At 56.1% G+C, this 12621-nt stretch overlaps 1 protein-coding gene across 10 annotated transcripts in view; it reads right to left on the minus strand.

Moving 5' to 3' along the window:
• The window catches only part of MINDY4 (MINDY lysine 48 deubiquitinase 4), a 122084-nt gene that overhangs the window by 25900 nt on the left and 83563 nt on the right, over nt 1-12621 (minus strand). For 6 of the 10 annotated variants that reach the window (XR_009403777.1, XR_009403776.1, XM_059396627.1 and 3 more), the window contains 4 exons: nt 9413-9476; nt 6913-7074; nt 1459-1639; nt 840-912 (listed from right to left, as the gene is read on the minus strand). Coding sequence is in view for 6 of the 10 variants with exons in the window: in XM_059396627.1 (XP_059252610.1) it covers nt 840-912; nt 1459-1639; nt 6913-7074; nt 9413-9476 (480 nt within the window). In the remaining 4 variants the exon portion in view is untranslated. Of the gene's footprint in view, nt 1-839; nt 913-1458; nt 1640-2232; nt 2510-6912; nt 7075-9412; nt 9477-12621 lie in introns of those variants that run through there. The other 4 variants (XR_009403778.1, XM_059396631.1, XM_059396629.1 and 1 more) reach the window with 2 other exon arrangements.

Raw genomic sequence — 12621 nt, forward strand, 5'->3', positions numbered from 1 at the left:
CTCCCACTGCATCTGAGGCCTCCAGAGTCATTCCGCAAAGGTTTTGTGAAGGGCCTGCCTGAGGCGGCGGTGTGGGTGGGGGGTGGGAGGGTGAGGGGAGTGGGGGGTGCGGGAATGGGACCAGAGCTCCGACCCCACAGCCCCCCAGAGTACTGTTTCCAGCCCTGGGGTCCAGTCAGTGGGATCCTGAGTGAAGGCAGCCCCAACTCACCCTGAGCCTGAGCTGGAATAGGAGAGTCAAGGACCTCCCACCGTGTGTCTGAGGCTCTAGGGCACCTCGGGTTCAGAGGGCCCGACCCACACCAACAGAACGAGTGGGTCTGCTCCTCCTGGACACAGAGGGTGCTGCTGCCACAGGAAGCCATCTCAGGGCGACCCCCTGGGGACCGCAGAGGAGCTAGGCCCTCTCACCTTCCCATCCTGCTCAAACTCCTCCCATCCCCTCTCCCACCTGTATCCTCCCTGTCCTCCCTCCTTACCGGACCTCACAGCACTCACTGCAGGTGCCAGGGATCGCCCTGAGCAAGGATGAGCCTCAAGAAACACCTACGCACTCCCCCCACCCCTGCCACAGGGGCAGCCCCAGAAGCTGTCTGAAGACACAGTCACATCACAGACCACACACTTCTCCACTTGAGCCACAGAGACCACGAAAGGCTACGTACAAACAAGCCCCAAGCCCTGCGCCTTTCCATTCTGTGGAAGGCCTGCCTCACCACAGACTCTTGATTGGGGCAATCCCAAAACCCACCCTCCTTCCGGTGGGTACGACCACCCTAGCCACCATACCTCCCAGGCACTTAGGTGAGCTTCCAGAGCCAGAGACAGACCTGACTCACCTGGTTCTGATGCAGAGCTCGATGGGTGGGACGAGGTCATTGTCTCTGTCCTCAGGGATGGTCTGGGTGGTGTCTGGGGGCCGGGAGAGAGAGACACACACACACACACTCATTAGCCCGGGGTCTGAACTTGTGGGTCAGCACCAACAACCCAGCTCCTGGGACCTGACTGTTCTAGCACCTGCTCTGCTTCTCATGTTGACTGGACCCACCCTTGTCCCTGTCCCACTGCTTCTCCTCTGGACCACAGCTCTCTCCTCACACCTCACACCTCCGGTCTCCACCCCACCCTCCTGCTCCCCGTCAGCCACCAGCATCATTCTTTCTAAAACTCATCTGATCCTATCCTTCTCCTGCTCTAAAATCTTCCATGGCTCCTCATTGCCCATAGAAGAAAATCCGAACTTCTCAGCATGGTATTCAGGGCTCCCTACTCTGAGTTCTCAACTCTACCGTACACCTCTAATGCTACCAGCTTCTCAAGGCCCTGCTCTGGCTCCTCCGGTAGGAGGATACACCAACACACGCTCTCTGATTCCCCAGTGTGGACACAGGTCTGAGGGCCTGTGTTGTTCTCTGCCCGCCCCGAGGAGGACGCGGGCCGGTGGGGATGGCGCACCAACGGTCAGCCGGATCTGCTCCTGCTGGTTGGCCAGGCCATCGTAATAGTACAGGTCGAAGAGCCTCTCGGCCCTCCAGTCCCGCAGGAGCTCTGGCTGCAGGCTGAAGAGGACGCTGAAGTGGCTCTCGCTGCACACCACCCAGATGGGGAACCTCGGCGTCTTCAGAAAACAGCCCACCTGCAAGAGGGATGCAGCGCAGACAGAATTGCCGGTGCTAGCCCCAGAGAAAGGGCCCCGGTGTGTTCCGGCTAACCTGGGTTGGGCTGACCTCGGAGATACCAGAGGGGGGTCCCGGACTCTGAACCAGACTGCGAGTCCCTTGGGCTGCTCACAGACACGGCTTGTCCCCCGGAGCCATGCCCGCCTCTCTCAGGGGCTTCCCCTCACCCACGGTCACGCTGTGAGGTATGCCGGCCTGAAACCCCGGGCACCCACACTGCTTCCTCTCCCATACTTAGCTGGCTCACAGGGCTGCCCAGTCTGCCTGGGAAAGCTCCTCTGCAGCCAGCCGCTCCTCCCCAGATGATGACCTCCCCACTGGTTCTTCCACAGCCACACCCAGCAGCCGCACCAGCCTCTCACCAGTCCTCAAACACGCCAGCGCGGCTGGCCCCCGTGCGTGGGCACCCCCTTCCCCCATCTAGAGTGCTGGGACACCTCTCCTCCCCTTCCAGGTTCTGCATCACCCAAATGAGCCAACCAGGGAGCATGAATCACCCTCTAGCTCCTGGGTGGGGGCTACTATGTAACAGGTGCTAGGTACCCAGTACCTGCCTGCCCTCCTGCAGCACATCACAGCCTCACCAAGAGGGAGGCCAGCCTGCCTCCCAAGCACCAGTCTGTGCCCTTAGCACCAGGGGCAGGGGTTAGAAGCCAACATGAGCAAATGTTTGACGAGTGAGGGTCCTCATGCATGAAGTGGAACTTGAACTAGTTAGGACTTTACCTTGAAGATAGGTGGGCTTGGAGCCACAGGGCGACGGGAGAGGGAGAGCAGTCTGTTGTGGGGGTGCCAGGGAGGAATGCCCAGAATCATCCATCCGGGGACTAGCAAGGCATTCGGGAAAGAGCGCGGGGGAAGAGAAGGATAAGGAGCTGGGACTTTCTGATCAGAGACTCCCTTGAAAAGCTCCCCGCAGAGGGGTGTTCAGGGAAGGCAGATGGCACAGAACATGCCCCAGGACCCTCACTGCTGCTGCTTTAGGGCAGGGGAGTGTTTAGGGCAGAGGAGCAGCAGGGGCCCTCTGCAAAGTCCTGAGCAGAGGTCTGGCTGGCTCTGCCCATCAGGCTCTCTGAGCTCTCTCCCCGTCACCTGTGACTCCCTGGGGCTGCTCCTCTCCCAACCCCGGGCTCTGGTTTATTTGGCTCCGTGAGTGCCATGGACCAGGCTGATTTTGGCCTAATCCCCACCAGCCCCAGGGAGATGTTTGCATGCTCAGGTATTTACAGCCACAGCCTGCGGATTAAGGAAAGAATGGGAATTATTTTTCCAGTGGGGAGAAGGGCATACTTTCTCCGGCCTGTCACAGGAGAGTGGCCGAGCGGTCTTCCTGGGGCCCCCCGGAGCCCCTCCTGGGAGCTGACTCTAAACTGGGGTATCTCGGACAGGGAACCTGTGCTTAGGTCCCTAGGAAAGACTTGCCCACAAACAGTGGCCTCCTCCAGGGGGTAGGATGGCGATCTTTACAAGGTGTCCGTTTTCTCATTTTCCAAACGTCCTGCCCTGCCCCACCCCCACCTGGCCAGTAGGGCCCTCACCCCAGCCCCTCGTGACATTAAAACGTGATTCCAGAGCCCTCTCCTTGGTGGATGTGGGGGAAATAGATACCTCAGAGGACGTGGCCAGACGTGCCTAAACCCCACTGCAAACTTGGCTCCCATTCCGGGCTCAAACTTTTCTGGTGAGGGCCTCACCTCGAATAGGGAGCCTTCTCAGGGACCCAGGGCTCATTTACTGCAGGAAAAAGAGCCGTGCAACCTGCCAGAGGGCAGGCGTCTGCATAATCAGCCACCCTGAATTTTCCAGGAGAGGAGACAAAAGGGCAGCCTGCCATTTATTAAACGGTCAAAAGATTATGGGGGGGGGGGGGAAAGCTGCCCAGAGATTTTATAAATGAGTTTTCTCATTCAGGAGCCCCCTCCAAGTGGGTGACATTTTCCAAAGATGAAATTAACTTCCTCTGGGTTCCGAGGTAGCTAACCAAAGGCCCGCGGCAAAGAAGGAGGGTGGGGGCACATTTCCTGCAGGACAGTCTGAGGCTTTCCTTCGGCAGGGGAACAGAGGGCACGATTAGGAGTCACTTCTAAAGGGGGATTCTCAAATCTTTTGTAGGGGTGAGACGAGTGAATGCCCCCACACCTCCCTGTGGACTGCCAGCTTAGAAGCCCTAATTTAAAAAGAATGAACACTTGATTGCCAGCAGAGTTGCTGTCTGTCATCTCTGAGGGTGACTGTCCTTCAACATGACTTGTGTTTCAGTCCCGGACATTACGCTCAGTGATGGGGGTACAGCAAGGAAGGAAGCAGGACCAGTCTTGTCCTTGGGGGGGGGGGGCTCCCTGGATTAATCGGGAAGGCAGATAGTAATCAAATAATCATACAGACACATTTGCACTGCCCTGCCCCGAATCTAAGATGCCATCAGAGTCACCATAATTGTTTGTTTCATGAAGAAAGCAAGCTGGCAGCTAAAGTCTGACACCGTCAGCGATTCCAAGAGTGCCTCAAAATCCCAGAGATGTTCAAATGCACACAAAGTTTGCATCTCAAAAGCAATAAACCATGACACTTGAAACCAAGGGGAGGCCTGTGAAAGAAAGCAGTAAGATTCTGTATTGGAGAGGGACCAGGCGGCAGGGGACCATGAGAGCAGTCCCTATTCAGATGGATTGATGAGGCAGGACAGGCTTCCCTTAGGAGGTGACACATTTAAGTCAAAATGTGAAGGGAGGGAACAGGTCTCATCGGGCCTCGTAGGCTATGCTAAGTTTGGGCTCTTAGTCCCTGCATTAGTTAGCTGAGGCCAGCAGAAGAAAGTTCCATAGACCAGGTGGCTTAAACAACAGAAATTTGTTTCCTCAAAGGCCTGGAGGCTGGAAGTCCAAGATCAAGGTGTGGGCAGGTTTCTCCCGAGGCCTCTCTCCTTGGCTGCCGATAGCCGTCTCCTCCCTGTTTCTTCATGTGGTCTTCCGTCTGAACCTGTCTGGTTCCAAATTCCCTCTTCTTATAAGGACACTACTCAACTGGATTAAGGGTCACCCTAAGGACCTTATTTTAACGTAATCACTTCTTACAGGCCCTGTTTCCAAATACAGACACATTCTGAGGCTCTTCATACTAGGACTTCAACATGTCAATCTGTGAGGGGACATAATTCAGCCCCTAATGGCCTCAGAGGATGGGGAAACCACTGACAGGTGTGAAGCAAAAGAATGATGTGAGTCAATCTACTCTAATGTTAGAGGTCACAGTGGCTTCAGGGAAGGACTGGAAGGGGGTGGTAAGCTCATTAGTGAGCTCTGGGGTGGTGAGATTGAGGCGCAGTTCTAATGAGCAAGACCATGGTGAGCCCATGGAGGACCAGAACACACAGCCAGGCTGGGGCTGGAGGCCGGCTAGTTCAGTAGAGGGTGCACTTCTTGGCCCAGAGCTTCCTCTTCTTCCCAGACACGTCCAGAGTGCGGGTCATCTAATAAGCTCACTGACAGACGGGACCTCCCTCACCCCCAGCCCTCACATACTCAGTGAGGGCCCTAGAACCAGGCTCCCAGCCAGAGGCTGCCGTGAGAAGCCCCAGACAGGGTGAATGACAGGCAGGCCCGCATCTGCCATCTGTGAGAGAAAGCCTAAACCTTATAGGAACAGTCCCATCTTGGGTGCCATGCCACGAGCTGTCCTAAATGCCAGACCTTCCCTGGGGCCACACTGCTGCTGCCCCATGGAAGGGGCCCAGCTCTGAGTGTGGGTGCTAACGCTTCCTGGATTCCCTCCACAGCCAACGTGGCCAACCATGTAGGTCCAGAGGAGTTCAGTGACAGAGGAGATGACAGGCGGAGGTAAGGGGGAGGACAGGCTTTGTCTCTACTGCCAGACCTCTGCCTTTTCCTTCAAAGGCCCAGTCCTCAGTGAGTTCTAGGGCAGAGAGAAGGCCTGAGTGTCCTTCGTCCTTTCTCAGAGATCCTGCAGCGCCAAAGCAGAGGAGCAAACATCCTCTTGCTGCAAGAAAGATACAAGCTTCAGTCTTCAGCCGACCGTATAATAGTGTGTGTGTATGTTGGGGGCAGGGGGTGGGTTCCTGTGTGGATTCAAGAATTTGGATCATTGTAGGGCCTGAATTTCTTCAATCGGCATTTTATTCCAAGGGAAGGATGACCCCCAACTGATGTTCCCATCAACTACCCTCCACAGACCAAAGGAAAATAGTTTACTTTTCGACCCACACCCTCAACGCAAGAGTAAAACCAGGGCTCATGCACGGTAAGCCCAGGGATTCCATGAGCCTGGCCAAGGTAACCTCTCTCAGCCCATGGAATTTCAGGCCAAATGCTTCTAGAGCCCACCCAGGGCCGGGCGCTCAGGAGCCCTGGTACTTCTCCAGGCCCACGTAGCTGCATTCCTGGGCTCCCTCCTGACACCAGCAAATCAGGGAGCCACTACCATTCTGTTCTCCCCAAGTCTGTGGAGCCCAGGACTCGGCTTCCTGTCCTCAGGGGCAGGACCTGGGGCGGAGGCCGCACCACATGGCCCATTATCAACGGGACGGCAGCCTGAACTCGTGATCATGCCAGAAGGGCACCATGAAACCAGCTAGAGAACAATGTCTTCTCTCTGAAGACATGAAGACAGAGGCTCATAGAGGGTCTAATAGCAGGCTAGACAGGAACAACCACCCGCCCTGCAGAGACATGCTGTCACCTTACCCTGCCTGACTTTGCCAGGGGCCCAGGCCTTCTCAAGACCCTGGCTGCAGGAAGAGAGGAAGGAGAGGGGGCAGTACACTAGCAAACAGATCGAGTGGCCTGTTAGGGTGGAACTGGCCCCCCAAAAAGATACGCGGAGATCCTAGCCCCTAGAATGTGATCTTACTTGCAATTCGGGTAGTTGAAGACTAACTAGTTAAGATGGGATTAGTGGAGTAGAGTGGGCAACACACACACACACACATACCCCAACTGCATCTGCTCTGACCCACAGTTCCCCTAGAAATCCCTAGGAGTCCCTTTGAAACAACCTTTCCCAGAACATGGCACCGGCTGGCTTTGGGCGGGAATTTCATGCTAAAACTCAATGGCAGCCAAGTAATATTTCTTCTCAAACCCTCTGTGATTGAGACTGGACCAAATTGTGACCAGGTCTGGAAACCAGAGTGGAGCTTCCCTTTCCCTGCCTTCCTTCTCTCCAGTCCTAGGGAGCCAGGCCCCTCTGTCTCCGGAACCCTGCGCCCCAGTACCTGGCACACATTGTAGTGCTCGAAGAGGGATAAGAACCCGACGTCACTGCGCGCACCAATGCCCTTGAGCAGAGTGATGTTCCCGTTCCCAGAATCCAGCTCCACGATGTCGTTGAAAACATTGGACACGGCTTTCCCGGTCAGGAGCAGATTGACGAGTTCCTGTAGATGAAAGAAAGGGGAAAGGCTTGTCCAAGGGAGATTGGGGACAAAAAAAAAAAAAAAAAGGGTGGAAAGGAAGGAAAGCAAGGAGGGAGAGAGCCCCAGATCACAAGAGGGCTGGGATTTGGAGTTCCCACCAGCCATCAGGGAAAACTGCCAGCGGTTCCCAGTCAAACGACTCTAGGAACTCAGTGTGACCTTGATCGCACAGACACTCACTGAGGCTAAGTGGCAGCAGGAGACTGCTGGAGGGTAAGAATGGCTCCTGACCTCGGGCTCCATGCCGAGGGCAGGGATCAGGTGCGTCCCTGTGCGGCTAAGGCACAATGTAGGATGTGACTGGGAATACAAAAATACGAGCTCAGAGACCTCTGGGCCAGGCAGGCACGGGACTCCATGGCTGAGTCAGAGCCACTCTGTGGAGAAGCCACATTGGGGTGGGTCTTGAAAGATGGCATTTTTTTCATAAACTTTTTTATTATGAAATAATTATAGACTCAAAAGAATTTGTAAAAATAGTACAGAGAGTTCCTGTGCACCCTTCACCCAGCTTCCCCCAATGATAACATCTTACACAACCAGCGCCCATTATCAACGCCAGGAAGCGGACAATGGTGTGAACACCAAGAAGGCAGCTCTAGGGCTTATTTGGATTTCGTGGGCAATGGTGGGGTCTTTGAGCAGAGGAGGGAGAGAGGAGGCCTGCAGAGGCAGACAGGCAGAGGCGAGCAAGCCCCAGGCTAGGTTCTAGATCTGTCCCCGCCTTGTTGGCCAAGTGGCGTCACGTATCCAGGGGCCCTGTAACTTGTGTCACAGGCCGACAAGCGTGCTGACTCCAGAACCCAGAGATCAGTGACACGGGGAGTCCTGTTCCTCTGGCTGCCTCCTTTAGCCAGCGCCTCCTGCATCAACATGGTAGGACGGGCCCTTCCTTTAGCAGGGCATTGAAGGGTCCACCCTCCTGTGAGGAATGGGGACCCTGGGGCCCCCCCGATGGGAGGGGATTTCCACCCACATTTTCCAGCATCCTCCCTGGTGTCCTTCCCTCTCCCTGCATTTGTTACCCGCGGGGGACCACCTGGCCGCAGAGATTCCAGAGGAATGTTGGCCGCTAAGTGCCCACTGTGCCACTGGGGAGGGAACCAAGTGAGCCCACCTGGGCAGGCAGCACGCCCCATTAGACCCACCCTGATGGAGCAGCGTGCGTGGCCGGCCAGCAGGCAGCAACGGCCCCACAGTATGTGGGAATGGCCAGGAGAGGCCTTTCCCAGCATCAGCTCTGGAGGGAAGAGTTCACAGAAGTGTTTTCCCCTGAATTATAAAAGACATGCCTGGGTGAATAAAGCCCTCCGTCAACACCAAGACCCCTGCCCTTGTGACAGTAAAAGAGGCTCCCTGTGATGACAACGGAGGGAACCCCATTGGAGGGAGATAGCGAAGGGGCCCCATTGTGTCCTTGCAGAGGAAATGAGAAAGAATTTGGAGGAAATGTCTGCTCTGAGATACTGCACCTCGGGGGCAGCAGCGTCTAAGAAAGGCGCGGCCCCTTTCAGATAGGTTCAATTTTTCCCATCTGGTTTTCAAGGGGGAGAAGGCTCCTGCTCCCCGTCTGTCTCAAACCTTCCTTGGCACAGGAAGAAGCCCTCTTGAAACGGGGGAGAAAGGGGAAATAGGCTGTTGCTGCTGCAAGACTCAAAATCAACACAGTGGCAAAGCTTAGTGGACACGTAGCCCCTTGCTACTCAAAGTGTGGTCCATGGACCGGCAGCATCACCTTCTCCGGGAAGCCTGTGAGCAATTCAGAACATCAGGCCCCAGGCCAGACCCACTGGATCTGAGCCTGCTTTTCAACAGGACTCTCGGGGGGTTCATGCGCCCATCAAAGTTTAAGAAGCATTGGTCTAGCCTAAACTCCTCATTCTAGAAACAAGAGAACTGAGGCTTGGGGAGGGGAAGAAGATCCACACAGTTCAGGGAGGGTCATTGGCAAGATGGTGCCCTGCGCAAATACAAAGGATGCCGTGGCCCTCATGGCCCTCATGGCGCCAGCTGGCCCAGAGCCCCCAGTCTGTCCCCAGGGCTCGGGCTGGGGCTCTGGGCTGTGCAGCACCTGGCTCTATCCCTGGCATCCCCCTTCCCCTGCAGTGCCAAGTACACAGATCGGGCACAGCAAGACCCCTGGAGCAGAAGCTGAGATGAGTGGCCTTTCTAGGTCTCCATGACAGAGAGGTTGGCACATGAAAACCACCAGGAGAGGGCTGGGGGGTGGTGGCAAGGAAAGAAGAGGGGAGGAAGGATAAGAAGGGCCCAATGCCCAGTGACCCTCGGCAACCGCGACCTGGGTGCAGTATCCGTGTGCTCCAATCAGGTGGCTGGTGGGGACATCGAAGTCCTGGCGGACACTAGAAGACAGAAGAGAAGTGGTATCAGCACACCTTTGCCTGACTCAGGCCTCTGGGCAAACCTCACTAGGGGACCAGGGGCTCCTCTCGGGGTCCAGGCTGAGGCCCAGAATTCTGGATGTGGGCCAACCCAGGGCTCCTTAGCCCACGCTCACTCTGTTCTGGGCTGTGACCTCCACTCTGGCCTCCCTGGGGCCACTACCGACACGCAGGGAGGTGACAGGCCCCTGTGTTTGCAGTCCAGCATCCCGCATTCACAGCCCAACTGCCACTTACCAGCATGGGCACTGGGACATCCCCGTCCGTCTCTAGGCCTCAGCCTGCAAGTCTGTTCAATGGGAGCGATGGGAGTCCTATAATAATAGCCGTGCCACCTGGGCACAGACTGTGTACCAGGCCCTGGACACACACGGTTCCCCAGACATTGAGAGAAAACCAAGGCTCAGAGCAGCACTGACTTGCCCAGGGCATGGGGCTTTTGGCCTATGGAGTCAATGGAGGATCCCGCGGCCCGTCTTGGAGGCCGGTGCTCTCCCGACTCCAGGTCACCACAATGGTTCTGCCCTCAGACGGGAGCCCCCCAGAAGGCATGAGGTAAAAAGCTCCTTGGCCAAAACACATCCCTCAAACCAGAAGGAGCTGATTTCTTAGGGCTGTACAGAGCTAGGGACCAGAAGTCATCATCAGTGTGGCTCTGTCGTTGGGGAGCCTGGCAAAAGGAGGCAAGCCCAGCCCTCCATGAACCTCAACACTCTCTGACAATCTAGAAAGTCCCCCACCAGGACACAACTCCTTTTCCCTACCCCCACGTAAATCCTTCGGGAGACCAAGTGTTCTTGCCGGCCACAGAACCAGAAAGGAGCCAGCATCCATGGAATACAGTCCCGCCCCTGGCAGAATAAGGGTTACTATATTTTACAGACATGGAAAGACTCACAAGGGCATCGCTGCGGGAGACAGGAGGCTGCAGCTCATGCCCAGCGGCCCGGCCTGCCCCCTCTGGCCCCACCCCAAAGAGACCACAGACAGACAACCCAGAGGAAAGGGCTCAGCAATCACGATGTTTGTTTTCCCTTTTAGTGGAAGAGAAGAGAAACCTGGTCTCAATTTTATGCTTTAAATCTAAGATCTGCCATAAGTCCACAAACCTAAAACACCCTGGTCCCCGTATCCTTCCCAAACAAGTTAAGAAACTCAAGCTCCGTGACCTTTGCTGGAGAAATGCTTTCTTGTGGTTTTTAATAACCGTGGACAAATGGGGACGGTCTGTGGTCCACATGGGAAAATGGGCCGCGTTGGCACTGCGGGGACCTGGTGGAGAAGCATGGGGGCCTGGGGGGCCTGGGGAGGGACTAGGGGGCTCACCCACCAGAGACAGCCCAGGGGGCCTGGGAAGGAGCCGGCGGGGGCGTCAAATGGCCCAAGGCAGCACTCAACTGGCGCTAGCTCAGGCAGAAGAATTGATGGAAACGCTTTTTGCCGCATATACAGGCATCTTCTGAAGAGAAGAAAATAACCTCAAAGGAGTCCTGGGTGGACTGATAAGCATCGCTGGTCCCGAGCCAGCCCAAAGCTTTCAGAAGCGGTCCGATCTCCATAATCTCACAGCCTCGTGCTCACCCAGCGGGTTTGAGAGCCTGCGTCAGCCGAGAGCGGAGGGACAAGCAGAGAGGACAATGGCAGGAAATGGTAATTGCATCCTTAGGTGCAAACACGATGGGAAGTTCAGGAGTGAGCACGGAGCTTGAAAGGGAGGAACGTCTGCGTTTCACATTAGGGCATTCGCCAGACGCCAGGGAGCAGCTTACGGCTTAAGAGATTTACAACTTTGGCAAATCTAGATGCCCAGACCTCCCTTTAGGGGAATTCCCTGGAGAGCGGAGTGTGAGGAGTCCTTGAGCAAAGAGAAAATGGCCTCTGCCCTGCCCAGAGAGAGGGCAGTTCAAAGGGCAGGGCTGTAAGCAGGTTGGAGTTCCAGCCCCAGCCAGCCCTGTGGTGGCCATACTCTCCTCTCTGGGCCTCAGTCTCCCCTTTTGTAACACAAGATGCATGGTGATTGGGGCTAAACTGTGTCACCCCCAAATTTGTATGCCGAAGCCCTGACCCTGGTACCTCAGAATGTGGCTCTGCTCTGAGGGCCTTTCAAGGGGTGATTTAAGTTCCCCGAGCCCATTCGGGTGGCCCTAATCCCGTCTGAATGGGTCCCTGCAGGAAGAGGATGGCAGGGATACGAGCTGGCAGAGGAAAGACCAAGTGAGGCCACAGAAGCAGGCAGCCACCCACAGGCCCAGGAGAGAGGCCTCCAGGGAAACCAACCCTGCCGACACCTTGATCTTGGACTTCCAGCCCCCAGACCTGGCAGTTTCTGCTGTTAAAGCGACTCAGGCTGTGGGTGCTTGTGACGACTGCCCTAGCAAACACATACCAGGCGGCCTCCCCCGTCTGTTTAGACTCAGAGCTCTTTCTTCAAATGTCATCTTCTAGGCAGAAGCCAGATGCACAAGACATTAAGGCAGAGCTGTTCTGGCTGAAGGCACCCCATCCTTTCCCCTCTTCCAGCTCCTGTAGCCCCTCTGGGGAACCCCCAGGTCTCCAAGGTCATGCAGCATCCTGGGAGCAGGGGCTGAATGAGGGATAGGGTTGCCTGGGCTCTGAGGTCCCCATACTCACGAAGCTTCTGAGCCACCAGCTTTGAGGACTTCCCTGGGACTGATGTTGTTCAGTCCAAAGGGCAGGCTGTCCCTTCCCCGGGCTACCTGGGGACTGGACAATGCTGGGCCCTAAAAAATTTCCGCACAGCCTGAGGCCAGCTACCAGGCTGGGTGACAGGAGCCAGGGGCAGCCTCAGACTGATGAAGCCTGCGCCCTGAGGCTATTATGCACACAGGGGACCCCTTCAGGGAGCAGGAGTTTGCCAGGATTTTGGATTCTGAGAAGCACAGCGTGGGAGGAGCCTGAGCAGACTTGCCATAAGGGAAACTTACAAGGAGTGGCTGGGCCCTTGGCTATCCTGCCACCACCACTCCTCCTCAGCATTCTGGGAGCCAAGGGCCAGAACGTGGACCACGGTCGGAGGGACAGCTCGCTGCAGAAGCATCCAGAGTTAGAGGAACAGAGACCTCTGCCCAGGATGCCAGCAAGGCCT

The sequence above is a fragment of the Mustela nigripes genome, chromosome 4 (assembly GCF_022355385.1).
Source record: "Mustela nigripes isolate SB6536 chromosome 4, MUSNIG.SB6536, whole genome shotgun sequence".
Lineage (NCBI taxonomy): Eukaryota > Metazoa > Chordata > Mammalia > Carnivora > Mustelidae > Mustela > Mustela nigripes.